Here is a 25,124-nt window from a genome sequence, read left to right as displayed (position 1 = left end):
TGTCAAGTGTTTTCACTAAGACCCCATGTACCACATATTTTTTTAAAAATCATATTTATATCCATTTACATGAGACACATATTAAAAGAAATTCACCATAAATACATGTAATTCTAATATATTACAATAAAACAGATGGAACACGTTTCAAAATGAAGGCCCCCTTTTGATAAAAGCATTATTTCTGCACATTGGCCAAATTTGTCAGGATGTGTACTTTTAAAAATTAGTAATTATTAATTAAACTACATCAGATGTGCAATCTGGACAATATTGGTGCTACACACTATTCAATCATTTTAGTGGAGATTGTGACCAACTTTCGTGTCAATTCCACAGAAAGGATTAAAAAATTGTGCGACAGTAGTATTTGGTAGGTTGCACATTACAACTAAATATGTAAAAAGATCACCACACATTTTAGTTTGATAAACATTTATATTTTCTTCCCTATTACCCTGTTCTTGGAATAAAAAGCTTCTTAAGATGGTGGTAGTGCACTTCAGGTAAAATAGAAGAAAGAGGTGGCATCTAGAAGTAAGAAAAAACAGTTCATTCAGTAATAACCTTTATGCTGCTATAGATTCATTTACAGTAATAATCTCTGAGTAGCAATTGTAAAATGAAGCTTAATTGAGGCAGGAAAGAGGAAAGGCAGTGTGAAGGTGGGATCAGTAAAAATACATGGTGGAAGATTCACTGGTTGCATTTAAATTCATCTCTAAGAAAAGCTAAAATAGCTTTAAGAAATCTTGTAATTTTCTATTTAAATGTTTGTTTCAAAAACTAATGTTAGAATAACATGAAGTAGAGATGTTTATACTGTATATTAAGGATGCAGATACAGGAAGGTAACTGCAGAAAAAATCTCAGTAAAACCAAGAGAGTTTATTTATTAAAACAGTTGTATAGGATTATAGTTCCAGTGTGTCTTTTTTTTCTTTTAAACACCACTACCTTATTTTGGAAAAAAAATAAATTGATATAATTGATATAATTGATATAAATTTATTTTAATGAATAGCATGTTTTAATAAAAAATACTGAGCTTGCTGTTCTCTAGTGGGAAGGCTGTAATGTTTAAGATATATTTTAGAAAATATATGCATTTTGAAAGATGATGTTTTCATGATTATAGGATTTGTCTAGTCACTGCTGGACAAAGTATAATCATTGTTCTAATGAACACAGTTGCCACTGCATTGAACTGTGAGTGACATCACTGTTTGAACAGTAGTAATTGTAAATTACATGGGTAAACTTTTTATTTTTGCCTACATTTTCAAAAGTGATTATTTTTATAAAAAATCCGTGATTTATATTTTCTCCCTTGGCTGTCATATGTTCAACATACCCTGCTTTAAAAACAGATTAAATAATCAGAGAATCAATGTCTACTATCATTACATTATTGTTTTTTAAACTTATGTTAAAGGCAGATACACTTAGCAATCATGATATCTTAATGGCTCAGACTTCCAAATATTACTTAACTTCAAGAGAAAGGATAATGATTTCAGCCAGCTTTAAATTAATTTAATTAAATTAAATAAATTACATATGAGAGCAGAGTATTTAAATAAATGTAATCAAAGGTAATTTGTTTTATTTGGAAAACAACTATTTTTTACAGCAGATCAAATTCTTTAAATACCAACCCCATGGCAGGAACAGAGCAGACTTCAGCAAGTGAGCAATTAGTATAGAGAAAGATACAATTGGTATTTGTTAGATTTTTTAGATTATAGAAGAGAATGTGGGGTGAGAGGTAAGAAAAATAATTTATGATTTTCAAAAGACTGTTTTAGATAGGCCAGAGACATTCCTGGAAGAACACAGACACACACTTAGGAGATAATTTTAAGAACATAAAATATTATTGGATTTTGCTTTTTTTCCAACTTTCAAGGAGCCTAGTGGGCCTACACACTGTACATTAAATTTTGTAATGGAAGAAATGATTGCCATTCAATTACATATTTGCTAGAGAAGCATCATCATCAAATGTCTTCAATGTTACGATCAAGAGTTTGTGTAGTTCTTAGTGCTCTCTGAGCTTTGTTGTTTGCTTGCAAATGTTTCATTACTCAGTTAGGTAACATTATCAATATGAGTGTGGGGGTCTGCTCTGTGTGTGTGAGTGTGTTTGTGTGTGTTTGGGCGAGGGTATAGTTTCCTCTATTGGAACAATAGTTTGTTTTCCCAATTTGACCATCAAATAACAGTGGTATATCAGAAAACAAATTAGAATTGTCTGTTACTTTCTGAAGAAATACAAAGAGGATTTATTATTGGGTCCAGAGGTAGCATCAGAAATGTAGCTCTTAGAACATGACTGAAACTGGTCCTCCCCCCCCCCCTTCCATTCAATCATGTTCCATTCTTTGTGGCTCTAGAACATGGCTGAAACTGCCCTAAAATGTTGTATATCATTCTAACTATTTGCAGTAATCCTTTGGAAGTTAGCGTGAAACAAACAAGTACAACAAAAACTAGTATCCAAGTTATATCTTAAGGAAATTAAGGCTGTAGAGCCCATCTAGGATATGAGATATCAAAAAAAATTCTTGGCATGGAGGGATAGTTTATCATATGTATCTTGTCCATCTCAACTAGAAATGTTACAGCCCAGGTCATTGCCAGCATTGCTGAAATGCACAAGCCTCCAGCAGAAGCCCAAAGCATCTTTTCCATAAAGAATGCAGCCTTTCATGTTTTTTTGAATGAGTACTCACTTCAGTTCGGAGCTCTTTTTCATGCTAGATATGTCAACAGGAATATGTGCGAACTGTAGAACTGTCTAACCTCTGCAACCGAGCTGAAGCAACTGCAAATAAAAACCCAATAATATTAAGAAACTTGAAAGGTGAAAAACATCATTTTAATAGAGTTTTTCTAATATAATAAGTAGCTGTGAGCTATTTTATTTTACCTTTAAGCTTATTTAGTTCCAATTGCTTAGTTTCCTCTTTTAGTGCTTTGCCTAAAATGATGTTATTTCATCATAAATATTAACAAACATAAGCATTTTCCTCCATGATATAAAATCAAGATCAGACAATATATTTAATATCACTCTTTGAATGGAAGGCAGGTAAAGTATATTTGTTCCGCTTCAGATATTTATCTGTAGGCTAAATGTGCAAATAGAGTTTATGTTCATATGTCCAAATTGCATAGTCCATATATAAATTAACTCCGAACCTGAATATGTAATCAGAATTTTTATACCTAGTGTGACCTGCAGACATCCAGTGGAGCTGGAGACAGGGAAAAATGTCCATCTGTGTTGGGTGGGGTCACTTGGGATTTCCAATAATGCATTAATCCAATAATGAAACAAATCCAGCATTGGATAATTTGCTTTGAGAAATAGCAATTAAATAATTAATAATATTTAATCAGCAACTGAAACACTTAATTTTTGGTCAAGTGTCTTGAAAGGGAGACCTATATTGTTTTCTCGTATTCACAAATATCTTGCATGCTTTCTTCATAATGGACATTGCCAGGGCTTTTTTTGTCATAGAACGCCCAGAACGGAGTTCCGGCACCTTTTTTGGATGGAACCTTGTAGGGAAGGCAAGGCGGGTGGTATGACGTGTGTGAGTTCCGGCACCTTTTTTTTTTTTTTTTTTTTTTACAAAAAAAGCACTGGACATTGCTAATAATCAAGCACTTTACAAACAAAATGTTAATAGTTTAAAATATTATTTGAAAAGTTTACTCCGATCTCATTGCCTTTTTCCTGCCTCTCGAAGATATATTTCTTTTACTCTCTATTAGCTGTGAAATAGATGTAACTGATTTCAATATTTTACATTAAGTGTAACTAACAGCCATGCAAAGTTGGAACATTCATTTTGAAAGTAGGTGTTAGCTGGCTTACCATCAGTTGCCATTTTTCGTGACTGTCCTGATGTTGTAGTTAACCTAAATCCAGCTGGCAGTGTTTCTGAAGAGCCAGGCATCATGCTGATTCCATGAACTTCACGTGGAGGAAATTGTCTTCGCCAGGAAGAGCCACGCCTAAAATTCTTGTCATCGCTCTGCAATATACAATATTGAATTTTAGTAAACCTAAAATCTTTCACTTGGAGTAGTTGTCATTCCTAGTTTTTGAAATGTTATATTCAGGAAAATAGATTACTGCCAATAGGTTTTTACTGCCAAAAAAGTTTTTTGCAAAAATGTATACTATGGAAAACTTTATCTGTTTCTAAGGTGGCCCATGTTGGCCTTTGCATCCTTTTTGAAAACAGGCTAACAATACATCCACCCATTACATCTGTAATGATATAGCCAGAGTACACTGACAATTACAAAAGCTTCAGAATATAACAAAAGGAATGACAAAAATGTTCAATGTTTAAATGGTTTTCATTTGATTTAGCAGTTGTGACTAGGAGGGTCTTTGCGCACCATACTAGGTTAGGAGGCTCTGCTCATAGTCACCCATGCCCTAGTCATCTCCAGATTGAAATACTGCAATGCACTGCATATGGAACTGCCCAACTAATGCAAATGCAGTGGTGCAGACAAGTTACATGTGCTCCCAAAAGAGCACATCATACTTCTGTTTCATGAGCTGCATGGACTGCCAGTTTGCTTCTGGATTTAATTCAAGGTGCTGGTTTTAACTACTGTTGTAGGTTCATAATGAAAATTATGTGGCTAAAAGAAACTGATAGTATATCCTATCACTAATTGCAGCTTTATGCATTAACATGCATATTGGCAATTAGGGCTATTTCTGCAAAAATATCATGTATTAAATATCATAAGGCTTTATCCTGCCAAAGAACTACAGGAATTTTGCATAGATGATCTTTTTACCTGTTTTCTCTTATTCTGAATTAATTTGACTACATCCTTTTTTTCTAATAAAGTCAGCATAGCCATATTATCTAATTCCTTCCTTTCACTATTTTCTCATCTATGTATAATTATATTTGCAATGATAATAATGCTCAACAATCTATTTTAAGGTATTTATTTCCTTTTCATATATTTTATAGAAAGAACAAATATCTATTGTTCTCTGTTGTTCATAATTCATTATATAAAAATAAGACTACTTACTTCATCAAGGCGTCTATCTGTTCCTAGTGCCAATAAATTGTTGTATTCCCTCTCGAGAATCTGCCGTGCCTATGGTTAACAAATCACCCAATAGAATAATGTAAAAAATACTTCAAATCCTATGGAAATTGAATGGATTTTAAATAGTTAATTTATGTACCTGGGTATTCTGTGTTGGAATCTGCAACAATAAGGCTAAACTGCTATAATCAAAGTTATCATCTAAGGCTATGAGTGACCCATGCACACCACTTTCTAACACATTGTTTGCATAATCTCGTAATCCAATTGCTTGTATCCAGCGTATAACTCTGTCATTGCTCCACGCCAACACATCTGTAAAAAAAGCAAAAAGGTGAATTTTGCTAATAACTAAATTTTTAAAACATAATAAAAGATCTGAGTTAAACCTAACATAGCTATTTAAATTATACTGTATTCCAATGATATTGCCAGACGTGTTCTAAAATGTAAATCAATTTTTCCATGAAATGGATACATGGAATTTCTATAGACAAATTCATATGATGTAACAAGAAACATTTATGTTGATATTCTCTAGTAATGTAATTGAAAAATACTTTAATTACAAATCTAATTAATTATGAAGCTAGATGCTATTTTTAATGTTTTCCCCTTTATATTGTCACACATGAAGGGTCACAAGGATGAGCTTACACTGATAATGCACACAGACATGAAAAGCCTATTCAATGTTAATATATCTCTAGATTAACAATGTTAGCTGTTTAATGTAATGCCATCTATTAATAGTTTTCCATTACAGATTGATATCTATTAAGCTAATAGATGGATACTATTTCTTGCAAACAAACCTGTTACTACATACTTATTGCTTTAGTTATCGTTTTGAGATGCTGGTTTGCATTTATCTGCACATCAATGTACTTTTATGAGACTGTTTCTATTTAGAATATTTTGTAGGATGAGCATTGAGAAAAACCTATTTTATGTTAGTAAAGCATTACCTTTTATTTCATGCTGACTTGCTTCCCTTCTCCTTTCTAATTCTTTTCTATCATAATTCAGTTTCTTTAAACACATGATTCCATATTGCAGACTTGTTCTGTTATTAAAAAAATTAACATAACATAAGGCAATTGGAAAGTCTTATTATTGAACATTCTTACTCAGTTTCATAAATACTGGAACTATTTTGTGGCAAATAATTTGGAGTGAGGAAAAAGCAGAAATCAAAATAATATGTTGACTATTATGGTGCTTGATTATGTTTCTATTCTCTCATTTAGGAGTTGTACAGACCTCTATGAGTGAAGATTACGCACATCTGTTATTAAAAATGTTATAACTTACCGATGAAAACTATCCACCATTTTTAAATGTACACGGAGATCTTTTTTTGTTAGATGATCTAACATCCTTGCATCCACCAAACATTCCATGAAGTAACTTCGGTACTGTGGTAACCCTAGACTGGGAAGCCATTCATTACCAATCCATTCATGGTTCATATCACCATAAGCCAGGGTCTATGGGGGAAAAATAGGGAAACATAATGTTTATCTTATTACCACACCAAACACACACACACACACACACTCACACTAAGGTGTTTCAGTGCTTGGATGAGAAATGTTTTCAAAGAAAAAAACCCTAGATTTGGAATACAAAAGCAAGAATCTGCCAAATCTTATATGACTTCACAACTAATCTACCCCCAAATTCAGGATAATAAATTTTAAAATTCCTAGCCAATTTAGAAGGCATCAGGTTAAAGAAGAGCATTATAGGTGAACAACCCTAATTACATGGCATTCCTACTCCAATATGTCACCAGGTAACAGCATTTCATCAACTTTAGCAGATCTGAGAAACAAAGTGGGGTTGGCCCTAGTAAATACCTGGATGGGGAGTTGGCTAGGAATTGAAAAATCATAAGCATTTTGGAATAAGCAAAGGCAACCTACTTCTGCAATACCACAAAGAATACCGTATGGATGCCATGCAACAAAGGGAATAGAAGGAAACAAACAGAAAACCTTTCCACAAAAAGTGATTCTGGATATGGAAAGAAAAAGATAGTTCACATCATCTATTTAGGGACATGTATTTCTGCCAAAATGAAGCTGTTCATGCAAGCAGTATAGAGATAAGATTTATTAGCTGTATTCATTTACAATATAATGCTAAAAGCAAACTTAAAAGGGTGCATTTTTGTGGTGGTTGGTTTATTTCATAGTTATGGAATCATTGGTGAAATAACTAGCATAATTAGCACAAGCATTACTTAGCATAATTATGTTGCAAGGTATTGTTAAAGCACTTATGCAAAGAACTGCATAAATGGAAACCAAGGTATTGAATGTGGCACTCATGTGAAAAAGAGGTTTTCACCCAGGTAAACATTTTATGCTAGCTTTGGGAGTATAGCACACAATTCAATGACTTGTACCTCAAACCAATAAAATTATCTTCGTAGGTATTAAAATATTTACAATAATAAAAAATACAAAAACCATTTTGTCAAGCTGCAATAGAATACTGATTGAATTGACCTTGTAGCTGGTGTAATATGTAAACTTTCCATTTTCCAATTTATAAACATATAGATCCTTTTAGTATATGGCCATTTAGAAAAACAAAGGAAAGGAATTTTGCAGTAGAACTGTGCCAATCCATCAGCTAATTTCTCATCGGCAGCTACCAAACCTCTCTGCTTAAGACTAGATTAAAGTGAAAAGCACCACATTGGTGAACTCCTCCATCTTGACTATTGCTTGTCTACAGTTTAAGCAATGTGCTCTCATCTATACAAGGGCTGATCAGTCCTACTTCCAGAAAATGAACTACTTTTTTTTCATGTTGAAAAAAAACATGAAGAGGAAAAGGGTTTTACCTGAGCCCAGCTGCCTTCCTCATTGTCCTTCTGCAAGTTGAAGAGAGCCATTAGCAATGACAGTTAAGAACAAAAAACATAGAATATTTAGAGCAATACAATATACGCTTATAATCCCAGATTCTTTCCTAGGGTTGTCATAAAATTTGGTCAGTAGGAGAGGAAAAGAGACAGTAAATAAGCCTCTTGCCAGCCCAGATTTTCAGGATGCTCCAGGCAGAATTACTAGTTGGTGAGTCAGCTGACAATTATGGGCACCGACTGATTAAAGTTTCTCCACCATGCATCTTCCTCTGGGAGGTACTGGTCAAGAGTTTTGACTAGCAGTTTTTGGAGAGCAGTGACGGTACTGGCTTTTGAACTGTCTGCAAGCTTTTGTAAAGCTTGAACAGGATAGGTGGCCTCAATACATATGCATTGTGGACAATTCCACGGCAATCATCCAAATCTGTCAGCTGGGCCAGCAAGCTACTGACTACCCTCCCCCAAGATGTCCTGGTCAGACCTCTTCCCTGGTTGCCAAAGGAATGGGTTTGGGAAGTGCAGTGGTCAGAGCAACTTGTTATGACAGCTTTCTAACCCTGGAGCTTTCTGAACAAAGTGGGATTTGCACATGAACAAATATGCACTCAACAACTGAGCACTGAGCTGATTTCTCAATTTTAATGCATTTGTATTTATTTTGATACAAATTATTTAAGTAGTTTATAATTGTCTACAACGCATTTCAGACATTTCCATAAAATAGCCTACACATAATGAAACTTATTGTGTAAAACAAAGATCATTTTGTAAAATTATTATATTTAGTCCTCCTAAAAATTTCCTACAATGACACTGCAATAACAATGACAGGCAATATTAGAACTAACCGTTTTGGTTGGAGCTGCAAGGTTTTCCATTTCTTCATGGGTTACCCAGACGTTGCCTGAGGGCTATTGTCCATGCCCACAGGATCAGGCAAAATCCATATTAGGTAAGCAGTGTTAAAGAAGAAAGGCAGCAACACTGTAAGTTAACCGCATACAGCATCAAAATGAGCACAACCACATCCTTGTCTCAGATGAGGTGCAGCTAGAAAGCAACGTTAAATAGCTGCTTTCCCCCTGCAATTTGAAAAAAATCCCTCAGTTGAATTATTCTGATATGGAAGGGAGCATCTGCATTCTATTAAACAAATGTGAACAAATAATCCCTACACACTTCTATTACTGTCTTCATAAGTATTATTAATTTAAAGCAGCTTTCTTTATCTGATTTCCTCCAGATGCACTGGAACTGTAATGTCTGTAATTTCTATTGAGCATAGCTAATACACCGAAATGTTAGATTTTGCAATCTCAACAAATCTGGATCTTATCACATTGGAGAATACTGTTTTTATATGGAAATAATAACATTTCACTGAATCTAAGGATATCATACATATTTAAAAGTACAGAAATTGCCCTAGAAATGTGTAGTCCTGCATATCAGAAAAATCATCTGTGAAGTTGATCCAAGAGATACTGAACTTTCAACTGTTGCTACACATGACCTGAAAAGTAGTATAATGAAAGAAATGAGGATTTAAGAAAATAATACTTTAATCCCAATTGGACATCATATTGTTTTTAATGAATAAATATATTTGAAGTGATATTAGCCATAATTTTGGAGTATAAAAACCTTGGTGAACCATCTGAAGGATTACAGTTCAATCAGTAATTCTGTATTCTAGATAAAGTATAAAGAAATCTTATTAAAGATAAAAAAAATAATAAGAAATAAATAAGGAACATCTGACCTGAAGTCCTAACCTGGTCTATCAAGCTGGCCTATTTGGCTTCTGCATTTTAAAGTGACCCCTTACTAATTCCCAAATATCCCATATGATTTTCAGTTTGATGGTTGTAATCCACAAAAGTAAACAGTAATCAATAGGTCTGGGAGCTTTCCCATATTTTCCCTGACAAAGAAAGGAATTGAGGAGCTCCAGGAAGTTTAGCTGCCATGGGTTTCCACATATCAGAAAAGCATACAGAGCTATCTTAGTCCTTGAGGGAAATACAGAGAAGTGATGGCTCCCTGCTTCAGGGGCGCATTCTCTACATGAAAGGAAAAGACAGCCTTCTGCTAACACCATAGAAAAACCGATAACATCAAGATGACTTTTTTTGACATAGGCTGATTTTTAGTCCATTTAGTCCATTTACTCTAATGTTATCTGGTTTATCATCTGAATCTAACTTCTGGACTAGAACTCTTTCACCACCCTTCTACAAGAGAAGACAGAACCTGCTGAGAAAGGATATATTTATCAATGCCTATCATATAGAATGGCTAAACAGGGTTTTTTTCTTCAGAAGTTACTGAATATTTACCTGTTGCCGAAGAACACAAGTAGGAATAAGCTATTATCCTCTTCATTTCTTGGTTGCCCAGAGGCACCTACCAGGACATATACTGGCCTTTTGACAGATCCAGCAGAGTTCCTTTTTATGCTAGGGCATCAGTGTTTCTCAACCTTGACAATTTTAAGGCATGTGGACTTCAACTCCCAGAATTCCACAGCCAGCAATGCTGGCTGTGGAATTCTGGGAGTTGAAGTCCATATGCCTTAAAATTGTCAAGGTTGAGAAACACTGTGCTAGGTGACTCACCGTTCTAGAAGTTGGAGGGGCTGATGGGCTTGTGAGTGACACCATCTCTTGGATTGCCAGACGGAGCTTCAGGCGATGGAGTGGATTGCTGATTCCAATTTCTCTCTGGATTTCAGTATCTGACAGTGCAGACATGATGGCACCACTTTTCACATTTGCACGGCAAGCAGCAACATACCATGCAGGCATTCCCAGCCACAGCTGTTGGGGAAGGAGAATCAGTAGTTAGGAGCAATAGGGTTTTTCTTGTTACCAAAAGCTCAGGGCTGAATTAAATTGGGAACTTGCACTGAAATACACATAATAATGATTGGGTAAGCAAATTCAGGCTTAGGTATTGGGGTTTAAAAGGCAGTACACCATTCTGACATTAGATTTCTTATAATGTTTTTCTTTAAAAAATATTAAACCACCAGATCTTATCCCCAAAACATGAATATAATGGTGTCATCCCATAATCCATTGTAATACTTCCTTTATCAGAAAAACTATTTTTTTCTAAAACAAACAATAATCAAAATACAATAGTCTAAAAAAAATAACCCTGACAGGAATTATGAATGGATATAAACTAATGCAAAGAAGGTAAAATTTTTTAAAAACCTGCCTTTCATGTTGAAAGCATCATGAAAAATGCTTGCCTTCTGACTAACTTAATGTGCTTTAATTAATAATTATTCTGATTAAACAGCAAAATTATAATTATCTGGGGATCTAGTAATTGGTCACTGAAGCAAAGCTCAAGACCAAGATTATTACTAGAGTTAAAGTTAACATAACATTCAAACATAACACACACAACATTTATGGCTACAAATGTTTTCTTGTATTAACTTATTTCTGGATTGCAGCTTTTAAATTTATTTTATAATGATATAATTTTAAAAAACAAAGAATCTGCTTCTGGATTCTATGTAGGTTTTCTTTATAAATGCCATGTATTTTTCTATCTCATATATGACCTTATTTCACATACATGGCATGATGAGCATGATACCCTATTTAAACTATTTTAAAGTTCCCACTTCCTTAAGAATATTTTTTCCTTCTCTCTCAGATTATAAAAATATAACTTACATTTCAATTTCCAAAGTATGGGTGGACTTTTGCTTTATCATTCCTACAGATTTTGACTGAAATATACTGAACTTTTTTTAAAAATTGGGTCATTTTTTAAATTTAAGTTCTAGTATGATATGTTTTGTGAAACATCCTTTTTTTTTTAAAAAAAGAAACCATTTTGTCATTCTATGTAAGAATGAACTGCTTATAGACATTGTTTCGAGAGGGAAATAAGAATAACAGTTGTAATAGGGTCTTTATTTCTGTTTTCAACCTAAATTATAAAATGCTGATGAAGAAGGTAAAATCAGGTATACTAATACTTTTAGAAGGTTTTCCTATAGCTTACCTCTAACCAGGCAACTACCGTTGGCCCATCCCACTGTGCAAAGGGTAATCCCTTCCTCCGAGCTTCCTCCAGAAGTTCATGCCTAAAAGTGCATTAGAGATAGTTAAAGCAGGAGCTAAGACCTAACAACATCACAAATAGAATTCAGAATGGATGAAATAAAATTGTAATGCACCAAGTCAACTGATAATACAGTACATGTTAAATTTTTTCACTCATTTGCTATACTCTTTGAACTTTAGAAAGCACCCCTCTTTTTTTGTTCCTCACTTTGCAATAGTATTTACTTTTCTTGGAGAAAACATTTTCTTGTTTTCATAGATGCATTTCATCTTGGCATATTAATAATAATAATAATAATAATAAACCAATTTTCCTAACATCATATTCCACCCTTTCACAAACTGGTTTATAAAACTATCATTATTCTGTTTTGTTAGAAGCTGTACCTAAGCACCTCAACATATTTATGCTCTAATCATAAAGTAGAAAACAATCAGACCTTAATGCAAGAAAATGTCCAGGTTGTTTAACAAACAAGTCTTTCACAGCTTGTTCAATATGTGTTAACTGTAGATTTCCTCATAGTCTGTCTGCAATTGATTTTTCTTTTAAAAGACTACAGATTTTTGTTAGAGCAAAAGTTTCCTATAGCTTAACAAAAGTATGATTTGTCAAATAGCTTGTAATTTGATAAGGCTGTAAATGCACAAGTATATTTTCTATACACAGGAGATGTGTAATCTGTGGCCCTCCAAATATTGGTGGACTTTAACTTCAATCAGTTTGCCCTGTGATGAAAGAACTAGGTCTTGTAGATAGGCAACATTTGCAGGTCCTTTAGTTGTTCATCCCTGCTATAAATCTTCCTACTTCTGAAATGGTTTCTGCACAGATAAAAATACTATCATCTAGATGGCTCAAAATATTAAAATATGACTTCTGGAGAAGAAATGGTGAACTGAAGACCATAGCATAATGATAAGCCAGTGAGTAGACCAACTTGTTGTAATTCCTCTCCTAATAAGGAGAGGACTTGAGAGCATCCACAAATACTCCAGATGCCGGTAGTTGTTCCTCATAAGGAGACTGCAAAACAACAGTCTGGGGGTTTTAGAACTATGGGAGATGGGGAAATAATTATCTTGCTCAAACCATGATTGGCACCTATAAAAGGACACTGGGTTCGCATATTTTCTTTTCTAATCACTTTCAGAAATTGCTTGTTAATTGCTTTTCAGTTACTGAGAATCTTTACTGAGTCTGAAAAGACAAGGTGAATTTACTTCAATCCTTACTGAAATAAGTTTTAAATACAAGTTTAAGGACCTTTTTTTAATAAAGAGCAAAAGGTTAGTTAAAATGTTGATTCTTGCAAGATATAAATGGACTAATGGCCTAGATGCATTTGAATAAGATTTTGAAATTATTTACAAGAATCATTATTGTGGGAAATTGCTTTTGTTTTGAATTCTTAAAAAAAAATCATACGATGGGACTTTGAAGGTTGGATACTAGAAGAAACTAATATTACAATTAAAGGAGAACACCACTTACAATACATTTGACTTATTAAAACAGAACGGAGCAACATATTTTAATTTTGGATATACTGAAGGATATTTTTGAACAATGGACTCAGAAGTTAATTTTAAGAGTGTTTGTCTCTATGGACAGACTGTCTTTAAAAGAAGTTATGGAAGAGAATAAGTTTTACTGGAGCTTGTAATTTGAGACTGAGACTGATCTGAAAGTGGATTTAAAAGTGACAGACTACAAGAGTGATATGGAAAAAGGGGGTACACTGGACATACAAAATATGTTTTGCATTTCTTAATATTTAAAAGTGATATATGAGTAAAAAACCAAGGTAACAAATCTCAATAATTTTCCTATATTGAATTCACAAGAGAGACTTGTTAAAGCTTTCAAGAATTTTGTGAGACGGGACAAAGAAAATAATGAGAAGAAATCAACTTCTGGGACATTATATAAAGGGACTAAAGATCAAGATTGTTAAAAGTACAAGGAAGGAATATAAAGATGGTGTATTTGATCAAGGTTAAAACACATATGCTGCTCTCTCTGGAAATGGACTTTTGCTGAGCAGGATTGAAATGACAAAATTGTATTTTTGTATTTTAAGAGAAGGTGATTAAGTTCTTAAAATTGTTATTACTTGTGATAATGGCGGTCACTTCTTTATATATTTCTTTTCTTTTTGTTTAATATAGAGGTAATCCTTGACTTATGATCACAATTGAGCCCAAAATTTCTGTTAATAAGCACAATAGTTACTAAGTGTTGTACTATTTTACAACCTTTCTTGCCACTGTTAAGTGAAACATTGTACTTAAGTTAGTAACATGGTTAAGTGACTTTGACTTCCCTGTTGATTTTGCTTGTCAGAAGGTCACAAATGTGATCACATGAACCAGGAACATTGCAAATATCATAAATACATGCCAGTTGCCAAATGGCCAAATTGTGATCACATGACCATGGGGATATTGCAACAATTATAAGTGTGAAAAATGGTCATGTCACTTTTTCAGTGTTATTGTAACTTCAAATGGTCACTAAATGAATGGTTGTAAGTTGAGGACTACCTGTACTTATTTTTCCTTTCTATTGTCTTTTCTGAATCTTCTATTTTTTTTTTTATTCTTTTACTTTGCATTAGTTTTTATCATGGTGATTGTAATTTCTAACAAAATTATCATTAAAAATATATTTCACTACAATCTTCTCTCAGCTTTCTTTGCAATTGTAAATGTTTTGATCAAAGGGCCGTCACAGTTTTCTTTTCTGGGGCAGGAGGATACAGGTCTCAAAGTGTGACCTGATCAATGATGTGGGTAGTGTTAGGTTGTTTTTTTTTTAAACTCTGCAGTGCCTAGGACAGACATGTCAGACACAAGGCCCAGGGGCCAGATGTGGCCCGCGAAGTGGTTTCATGTGGCCCGCAAAGCCATCCTGGAAACAGTGAGGGAACAGCCCCCGCTGCCTTGGCTGTGGCCCAGGCCGGCCGTGAGCCAATGCACAATTTTGTGGTGGCCATCTATGCTGAAATGTATTCAGTCTTAGCTCCACAAGGCTGTCTGGAAACAGCGAGGAACCAGCCCCTGCTGCGTCGCCCCCGCCCCCTGGGTGCATGCTGGGGATGTGTCACCCTTTGTGAGGAATGAAGAAATGCACCATCGCTTGGAAGTGGCCAGCAAATGGCCCTGGCCTACTTCACATATCCGGCTTGATGGGCTCCGGGGGAAGGGTTTTGGCAGGCAATAGGGCACACTCCTCACAGCGCCAAGAGGCTGAGCCCCACAGGTACCCTTGAGCGAACGATGTAGAGCTAGCCATGCCCACCCAGTAGACCGCACCCACCCTGGCCACACCCACCCAGCCCCCCGAGGGCAACTGCAATGCTGATGCAGCCCTCAATGAAATTGAGTTTGACACCCCTGGCCTAGGACTTGTACAGACATTTTCATATATTTCTCAGACTAATAGGAAACCTACAGTTTTCAACAATCATAGTGAGATTACTCCCTCTTATTGCAACTCTGTAAGATACATTCTAAAGTTCAGTGGCCTCCCTGTTCAGACCCTCCACAGCAGTTTTCTGGGAGATTAAGGCAGTTTCAGAAAGGAGAAAAATGCATGCACCCCTGGCTGTTATTTAACATTATTGAACACTGAGTAGCACAGCACAGGATTAACTCAGTCTTCTAACAGTGATTCTCAAAAGTATCTAATCATATTTGCAAATTGAAATTTATGATTATATTTGAAGGCAGGAAAAGCTTGGAAAAATCTTCCATCATTCCTTTTGGATGGTTAAGAGATAAATGCTGAGAAATTAATTCATCACTTAAGTTTACTTATTATTTAGGTATTATTTCAATATTTCTGAGCGATATAAAATTAATTCCAAAAAATTAAAACCAAGCACTATACATTTTCAATTATGTTAAAGTATCTGGACCTTCTTACAATATACTTCCTTGACTGTTCCCACTATTGTATCAGTCACATTAAAAAAATAAAGTAATATTCCAAATTTTAACAAAAAAGGAATGCTATTATAACTATCCCAAAGAAAATCAAAATCTAAATGCAGGTGTCCCTGGGGAAACTCAATAAATGCAACTTTAGTTGAGAATTGCATTTATAGCATTCTGAGCCCCCAATTCTACATGGCCTCTGCCATCCATAAATCTGGTGCGACATGCAGCAGATCCATTATATTTTAATTGATACATACTTCATAATTAATCTTAGCCATTTAGTGGTACAATATATCCATAAATATTTGAAAATTATAAGGCTGATTAGTAATAAGTAGAATCCATTTTATTTTCAAATCCAGATGTTTAAAAATTGTCAGTATTAGTTTGTTTTCCATGGAATGTCAAGCATATTTTCTTGTGATATCAAATGAGAGTGGCATTGTAACTTTATTTTAAGAACTCAAGCCAGTTCGGGCATAGATATGACATATAAGCTAAATATGGAGTTTATGATAATTTTTCTTCTAAATATTATAGGAATGTGGCCTAATTTAGCACACAAAACATTAATTCATTGAGCTTAATTTATACAATATTCATATTTATTTTAGAAAATATGTTCTAATCCAGTTTGCCAATGATGGAAAGTAGAATCCAACAGGAATATTCCATACTTTGTTAAACTAGATCAGCTTTCCCAGCTTGGCATTTGTCAGACATACTGAAATATAACTTTCATCCTCCCCAGTCAGCATGGCCAACAACTGTAGTCTAAAACTCTTGGAGGATATTAGATTGGAGAAAGCTGGTCTAGATGAAAACTAAATTTCAATGTAGAGCATAGAAGAAAAAAAGAAAAATTAAATTAGTCATCCACACATTCATTTATTTATTAATGTAAGATAGGAATGAAATCAATTGGTAAAACTCACGTTTAAATAATGATCAATCTTACATATGTTATTGTGTAATTTTATTTTTTAAAATATTTTTTGATTCATGTAGTGCAGTGCAGTGTAACAAGCTGAATCTATCACTTCTGAATTTTTTTAAAAAACACATACATGTTAGTGCAAATTTATCATAGAATAAAAAATGTGAAAGCAAAACAAATAAGTTTAATGATTGTTTAGTTCTAATGACAGAAATAGTAAATATAGTCTATAGTAACAAAATGTAATATATTTTGAATAAAAGTTCAACTTGCTAAAATAATGCTGTTACTATGTTTTAATAAATAATGAACATTATCACTTTCTTAAACGTCAAGGTTATGTAAATGCAAAAAGTTTAGAATACAAGGTAATCAGTATTGAACATCTATAAGTAATAAGGCTACTAATATGCCACCATTATGATGAATTGATCAAGCTACCTAATGCATAAACTCATTTTATTGTAAATGAAAACAATTACAGATACTGGAAACTTAAGGTACATTAAAACTATAATATATGTAGTCCATATCTTATGACTGTAATGGAATGCGCCCATTATAGTTGTAAGTTGTGGCAATCATAAAGTGGATCACCAACATGACCGATCTGATGTTACAAACAGTTTTGCAGTGGTCATTAAGTGAACAAAGCAGTCATAAATTGAACACTTGGTTGACAAGTGAACCCATTGTTTACTATGGGGTGATTTTGCCGAAAACCGAAGGAAAACACCAGTTTTCACAAAAAACATCATAAATTGTAGTCTTGTGATTATGGGATGCTGCAAATGGCCATAGATGTGGGTTACACAAAATGTGATCATATGACAGTGGCGAGGCAGCTGTTGGAACTTCACAGTTGGGTCATAGGTAGCTCTTGGGGGTCTGTTGTAACTTCAAACCATCATTAAGTGATCGGTAGTAAGTCAAGAATTATATACAGTATATCTATATCTATCTGTCTGTCTGCCTCTCTATATGTGTACACAGTCCCAGTTTAGACAAGACAAACCAGCAAGGTGACTTTGGTTCAGTCATTCTCCCTCAGCCCAATCCACCTCACATGGTTGTCATTATGATGAAAATAAAAGGAAGAAGGAGTATTATGATGTTCGCCACTTTGAGTTATTTATAAAAAAAAAGGCGGAATAAAAATAACTAAATAAATATTCAATAGCAACCTTAATAGTAATACCTTTTCTTGAAAAATTTTAAACGAATAAGATTGACTTTCAGCAAGACGACTTTGGGTAAATCTCTAAAACTGATCCTATTTACATTATATTAATTCTTACAAGTAGCTTTGTTTTCCTTCTAGATTTTCTGATTGTTTATAAGATAAGAAAGTGCAGTCCTGTGCATATTGGTTAGGAATGAGTCCTGTATTTCAGTGAGTCTTTCACCTAGATAAGTAAGCTAGTTTTGCATTTTACTGTTTTAGCCAAAATCTCAAGAGCAATAAAACATGTTTTCAAATTTGCAAATTAACTGAATTGCTAAAAGATGAAATCAAGAGTGAAAGAAATTAATACAAAATATTGTTGTTCTATATAATGTTCATATAGAACAAGTAAATGAATCAAATGACTGAGTGCAATCTAAGTTATATATAATATTTAGAACATTTTGATAATTTATTTAAACACATTTAGAATTTCACTCAGTTCATTTAAAAATAAATTGATATATCCATAAACTAAATGCATACTTTGAAAGGGTGTCTAATGTTGCCAATTTAAAATATTTATTTTTTGTTCAGTTCTCAGATCATCAGTTCAAAATAGTAAGATAAATAAATAAAAATGAAGTAAAGGAGGAAATTTAAACATGGTGCTGAAAATGAATATGATCAGCAACCATTGTGGTTTAACTTACCCTGATGTGCTTTTCATGAGATGGAGAGAGATGGATGGAAAAGAAAAGCACATAAATATTAATGAATATATGTCAATTTATAAAATAAATTATATGACAGAGTAAGAAAATTAAAAAGCAGCATAGCAAATAGGATTAAAATGATTAAAACTCATCTTTCTTTCTTGAAACAGAATACAAGCAGTAATTATTTAAAAACAATATATCTCCTTGATAAACAGATACAAATCATCCCAAATTAATTCTGAATTGAAGACAGCAAATGTAGAAAAGAGAAAAATTGTTACAACAGACAAAGCCTCAGGTCCCAATTAAGCATTTGACTTTCCAATAGGTATGATTTGCAACAGTTCCTAAACCATTACTTTAAATATTCATCTTTCAACTTGTCATTGATAAAAAATGTTTTGCTTGTACTATACTTGGTCCCAAACATAAGAATGTTTATTATTTTTATGTATTTATTGCTTTAGAGCAGTGGTTCTCAACCTTTTTAATGCCGCGACCCCAATCGGTCATAAGTCGAGGACTAAACCGGTCATAAGTTGAGGACTAAACCGGTCGTAGGTCGAGGACTAAACCGGTCGTAAGTCGAGGACTAAACCGGTTGTAAGTCGAGGACTTTCCCTGCCCAGGAGCGCCGCACATGCGTGGTTCCGCCCCCTGCGCCGGCCAAGGCGTAGCTGGCAAGTGGCAGAGATGGAGCAGGCCGACCACCAGCTGGCCCAGCCCAAGGGAGGTAAGGCACCCACCGGAAAAGGGGAAAAAATGGCGGACAAAAAAAATGGCGGACAAAAAAAATGGCGGACAGCCTTGCTTGGTGACCCCCGTGAAATGGTCGATCGACCCCAAATGGGGTCCCGACCCACAGGTTGAGAACCACTGCTTTAGAGCGAGAAGCAAATCTGTATATAACCTAGAGGAAGGAAGTAATATTTTGGCAAAATAATAGATATTACCAGGCTTCTCAACACATCTAAAAAAATGTCCTAGTAGACATTTTATGAACCAGCTATCATTGGCACATTTTTCAACTCCAACTGAGACTTGCAATCACTGCTGGGGATAGATTTGGATCACTTGTGCACCGCACTAGTCCAAAATTAGCCGCAGACTGGGGATTCTGGGAAAGTAGTCCTTGCACTGTTAGTAAAAAGCACATGTGACTCCTAGAAAAGCAAAGGAGAGATGCAAAACAGATCAGTCTGCTCAGAGGTTTGTGTGCCTGTATCTCTGTGTGTATGGGTGTGTGTGTGTGTGGAGACAGTTATTCTGTTGTGCAGGAAGAGGAAGAAAGTAGGGTGAATTCTTGAATCATTGCAATTGCTGATTTTTTTTCTTTTGCAAGTAAGGTGCTGCTGGAACAACACCCACATGCTTCTGTACCATCAAGTTTATCACAAATTGCAGCACAAATGTATACATTCAATAACCAAGCTGCATTGTCTTTTTACCTTCTTTTAGCTGATTAGAGTGATATACTCTAATACAGGGCTTTTCAACCGGTGGTACGCCATGAGGGCTGAGGAATTCTTGGAGTTGAAGTCCACAAGTCTTAAAAGTGCCAAGTTTGAAGACCCCTGAACTAGCTGGTAGTGGTGCATATTAATAAACATGGATAAATTCATCATATATTTGTCAGTGCAAAGGGAAAGTGGTACTCAAATATTGTCATGTCCTAAAAGTGGTACAATCTGTGAAAAGGTTGAAAAGCCCTGCTCTAATAGAGTGATATATTCACTTACAGTGTCATCAATTTGTTTTTAGTAGCCAGCAGATTCAGCAGAACCTCGTTAGGATAAATTTGATTTGTCCTAATTATATTTACTCCAATTTACTGTAGTTACAAAATATTTATTTTTCATTCATATTTTTTGTTATAATCAAAATAAAGTAGCTTAGCTTATTGTCTCATGTTTTCTTTCCCCTATCAAATGGGTTAAGGTTACAGTTATTGATCAATGGTTGACAGTTATCTCTGTGAATATATATATCCATGCTATGATTCACAGGAATACTGCACCAATTATGTCCACAGCAGACAAAAGCATTTGTTTGGACATGAAAGATTAATACTAGTGGCTGTCAAAAAGAGAGAAAAAAAGCTTTTAATTTTTTTATTTGTAAACAGTTGTATGCACATTTATTTGCTTGCTTACTGCTGAAATCACATATCTAAAAAAACTTGGATGGGGGTACTGAAGAAAAGCTGTTTCTTTCTTCTTTTTTACAAGTTCCTAGAGGTTGGCTGGAGTGACAGCATTGACTGATTGTTTTCAGTATTACAAATAAGTAACTGTGAAGATGATCAACAGTTCAACTTCAAACTGCTATAAAGGGAATTGGAGGCAGAAAAGTAAAAAGGTCATGTAAAAGTGCCCTTTGGTTTGAGGCCATTATAAAAAAAAAACCCCTTTTCTACTCATATTAGGATCCTAATTTCTCTTGAGCCCCTTGAAGTCCCCTGAACCATTTTGGCTTGCATACTTTTTTCTTTCCCCCTTTTAAAAACCAGCAATGTAAAGTTAAGCCACATGATTAATATTTCATCCTCTTTGGTGCTCAGTGAATGGATGTTTTCCAAATGAATGCACGAGACAAAAAGAAAAAGGTGCTGCATGGTAACCATAGATTTTCTGGAATAGCATAGTTTAGATTTTTTTTTGTCTATGCCAATATTTCAAATGATAAACGAACTTATTATTATTATTATTATTTATTTGATTTGTATCCCGCCCTTCTCCTTACCGGACTCAGGGCGGCTGACAGCCTTATAAAACCAATATTACAATAAATATCAATTTAAAACCAAATTAAAAGGAAATATTTGTAATGGCCTAATAATTAAAATTTCCCTTAAAAACCCCACTAAAATTCCCTAGGCCAATCCCGCTTGTTGNGATCCGGGATCACCCGGATCTCTGGGGGTAGTTCGTTCCAGAGGGTGGGGGCTCCCACCGAGAAGGCCCTCCCCCTGGGGGTCGCCAGCCGGCACTGTCTGGCTGACGGCACCCTGAGGAGACCCACTCTGTGGGAGCGTACCGGCCGATGGGAGGTAATCTGCGGCAGAAGGCGGTCTCGGAGATATCCAGGTCCGAACTTCCCTGTCTGGATGGGGTAATGGAAACGGGTGGCTGGACAAGAAATGCTGCAATGCTGTTTTCATGCTTTTAGCAGTTTCTAAGCATTACCATACTTGAAAAAGACTCTGACCTGAACACATCTTAATGGGGGGGAGTTACGGGGGAAGGTAAGGCAACATTTGAAACCAAATGTTTCAAAACTTACCCATGCGTTTAGAAAAGCTATATTAGATTTTTTTTTTAAAAAAAAGACTATATTTAAACTGTTCCAAAGGGTTTATTAAGTTTACCTAGCTATGCCAAGGTAAATATCCCTTGTTCCTTTTGCAGGTATGAAGGGCTAGGGGAGTGGGGGTTCAAAATAGTCAAGATGGCGGCATGCCATCATGATCGAACCCCTGCCTGCTTCTACATGCTATAAAGTCAGTATGAAGAGTGGGACTTCCACTGTGCAGTCTTGCCTACCATATTGACCTGACTCCCTCACCTGGAGATGCACTGTCACCCAGCACTGATGTATACAATGCTCTACTGAGTGAGCTGTGTGTTCAGAAGAGAACAGTATTAACCATAATGATTTTAATGGTTATTATACAATAAAGAAACAAATAATATTTCACATTCTAATCAACTTTAACAAACACTGATTATTAAAAATAATTAAAGAGATAGTAAAAGTGTAATTATTCTTCTGGGCTGAACAAAAATAAACTCTACTGGCATTGCAAATAGATTATGGCAGCAATAAGAATGAGGGAACATTTAGACTGCTCATTATTATACATAGCTTAATGCAATTGCTTAAGATTGCTTTTAATTACTAAGCTTATTAAAAGCCATATTTTATTTATGACAACAGTAAAATTGTTATTTTAACTAAAGATGAATAGGGCAACCCTGTGTAATTAAAACTTAACTAAAATTTAAAAGGAGTTTTGACACAATAATAGATAATCCAATTTACTGAAACTATTGAAAAGGCCTTTGCACACAAATTGCTCTCTGTGTCTGCACAAAGATGCTGCAATGGTTAGATTGTAATCTTCCTGCATTTAGCTTTATTCCTAGACTTAGTGCTGGGTCCTTCTAGCCAACCCCATTTTGGGAAGAGGTGTAGGCCCGCCATTATCTTTGATGTAAAGCAATTTGGAAGGGGTAAGAGCACCACTTCATTCATAAGACTATGGTTTGAGGCTAAGAAGCTGAATAGTTTTTAAAACTCAATGACTTTCACATTTTTCTTTAAATTTATTATAGAAAAGTTAAATTGGCAAAGGAGAGCAACTGTATATTACTTCCTCTTTTATCTGGGAAGAATTTCATGCCTATATGTTACTCAAATTAAATCAAATCAAATCAAAGTATATATATTTCAGCTAATTACAATTTTTTCCTATGTAGCCATATCTCCATTTCCCCCTTTTACAGCCTATTCTTTGAAGTGCCCTCATATTTACACACAGATACTTCAACTAAGAATTGCTCTACATACAAGTCTAAACCTAAGTTTACACTCACCAAGTTGTTATTATTAGCTATATTCATCAAGAATATAATGAGATATCTACTGTAAATAAAGATATTTATAGATTCGCACAGTCATGCACACACAGAAAGTACAAAGGTCATATATCATGTTGTATTTTTGCCAAAAATAGCTTATTTTTTCTAATTATACCAAGAAAGTATATTCTATCACCAAAATTAATTAGCAATCAAATGAGTGTTAAGATTTTAATTTCTTGTGAGGAATTATTTTCCTCCTTTTATATGAATAATTGACTGGAATTAAGGAACAATGAAGGCTATGATTATTTCTATTCTATTAATTATTTCTCCCAAGGTTCAACAATTGGATCCTCATAGAATGCTTGGATAAACTAATAACGTCTTTCTTCACATATTCTATGAGAACTTAATAGAACAGATAGCCCTAAAGCTAATGTCACATAATATATTTGTCTGTAAGACACCCCAAATTTTATTTTTCATGATGACCAGATTAGTATTGTTGTATAGCATTCTAAGCTATCATGGAAGTTTTAAGAAGGAAAACAGGAGAAAAAACATACATATAATCCACATTTCTGAAAGGAAGCTTTTCCAGTTCCTCTCCCATGCCTATTTTAAGTCAGTTGAGCTGTTTCTGGAAACTGATATAGCACTTTAAAAAAGTGCTAAGATAATGTTACAAAAAAAAGAAAAGAAAAGAAAAGAAAAGAAAAGCCTGACAGGATTAAAACCTGACACTTGTTGGAGCAATCCAGCAAGTGAGCTCCATTTTCAAAGGAACAATGATGTTGAAGGAGTCCAGTGTTCAACAAATCCAGTTTTGACCTTGTGAACTGCAGTGCACAGAAATAGCTATTGGAAAATCCATGGAGAATGTGCACACAATATGGGCTTCTGGATTTTGCGGCTGTTATTATCCTAGGTACAATATCAACAGTCATTATCATGTCCTCTGATGCATTTTTTCCAGCCAGTATTCCATACTAAGCTTTATGAGGCAGAGATTTGGAATCAATGAAATGATGGGCACAAGAAAGAGCAACTGTATAAACAATGCTCTTTTTGTTGCAGTACAGCTAAATTCATGTGATATCATGGTATATACCATGTTTGGATAAAATGTACAAGTAGATTAGTTATTTTCTTTTGACATAACAGCTGTTATGAACAGAGATCTGTGTTTACTTTAATGATAAAGAAAATAGGAGCCATTATTTTTGTGGCAGTGGAAAATTGTCTCTACAGTATTTGTTGTATAGTGACGTTCAAAACTACAATGGTTCTTCTGAAACAGGCAGTTTTATGCCCAATCCTCCAAGTTATGGCTGTTGTAATGTCTCATGGTCACTTGATCACCTGATTAATGGAGAAGCTGGCAGGAAGTTGCAAGTCATGGTAAACAGGACATTGTGCCTAACAACTGCATGGGATTCTCTTAATGATCACAACTGAAACCGCAGGTACTGCTGTTGTAAATTGGTGTGGTTGCATGAATGTGTCATTTAGTAACAGATTTCCCAGTCCCAATTGCCATTGGTAACTGACAACCAACTAGATTTAGACAAATTTAGAAATATATATCTTATGAACATTAAAGGGAAAAATATATTCTTTGATCTATTTTTAGTGCTGTATATGAGGTCAGATGAAAACATATGGGAATTGTAGTCATAACTCAATCCATATGCATTTAC

The 25,124-nt window shown here is 34.7% G+C and overlaps 1 protein-coding gene across 1 annotated transcript in view; it reads right to left on the bottom strand.

Moving 5' to 3' along the window:
• Nucleotides 1–88: 88 nt before the first annotated feature.
• Nucleotides 89–25,124, bottom strand: part of PPFIA2 (PTPRF interacting protein alpha 2) — a 157,088-nt gene continuing 132,052 nt past the window's right edge. Inside the window, exons 20-29 of the mRNA XM_029283365.1 lie at nucleotides 12,014–12,095; nucleotides 10,603–10,803; nucleotides 7,961–7,990; nucleotides 6,418–6,593; nucleotides 6,072–6,169; nucleotides 5,243–5,418; nucleotides 5,083–5,151; nucleotides 3,890–4,049; nucleotides 2,736–2,827; nucleotides 89–531 (exon numbers count right to left, since the gene is read on the bottom strand). Coding sequence (XP_029139198.1) covers nucleotides 2,769–2,827; nucleotides 3,890–4,049; nucleotides 5,083–5,151; nucleotides 5,243–5,418; nucleotides 6,072–6,169; nucleotides 6,418–6,593; nucleotides 7,961–7,990; nucleotides 10,603–10,803; nucleotides 12,014–12,095 — 1,051 coding nt within the window. The 3' untranslated portion in view covers nucleotides 89–531; nucleotides 2,736–2,768. The remainder of the gene's footprint in view (nucleotides 532–2,735; nucleotides 2,828–3,889; nucleotides 4,050–5,082; nucleotides 5,152–5,242; nucleotides 5,419–6,071; nucleotides 6,170–6,417; nucleotides 6,594–7,960; nucleotides 7,991–10,602; nucleotides 10,804–12,013; nucleotides 12,096–25,124) is intronic.

The sequence above is a fragment of the Protobothrops mucrosquamatus genome, unplaced genomic scaffold (assembly GCF_001527695.2).
Source record: "Protobothrops mucrosquamatus isolate PMUCROS unplaced genomic scaffold, P.Mucros_1.0 scaffold63, whole genome shotgun sequence".
Classification (NCBI taxonomy): domain Eukaryota; kingdom Metazoa; phylum Chordata; class Lepidosauria; order Squamata; family Viperidae; genus Protobothrops; species Protobothrops mucrosquamatus.
Note: the sequence above shows the minus strand (reverse complement) of the source record. Positions and strands in the feature narration are given on the sequence as shown.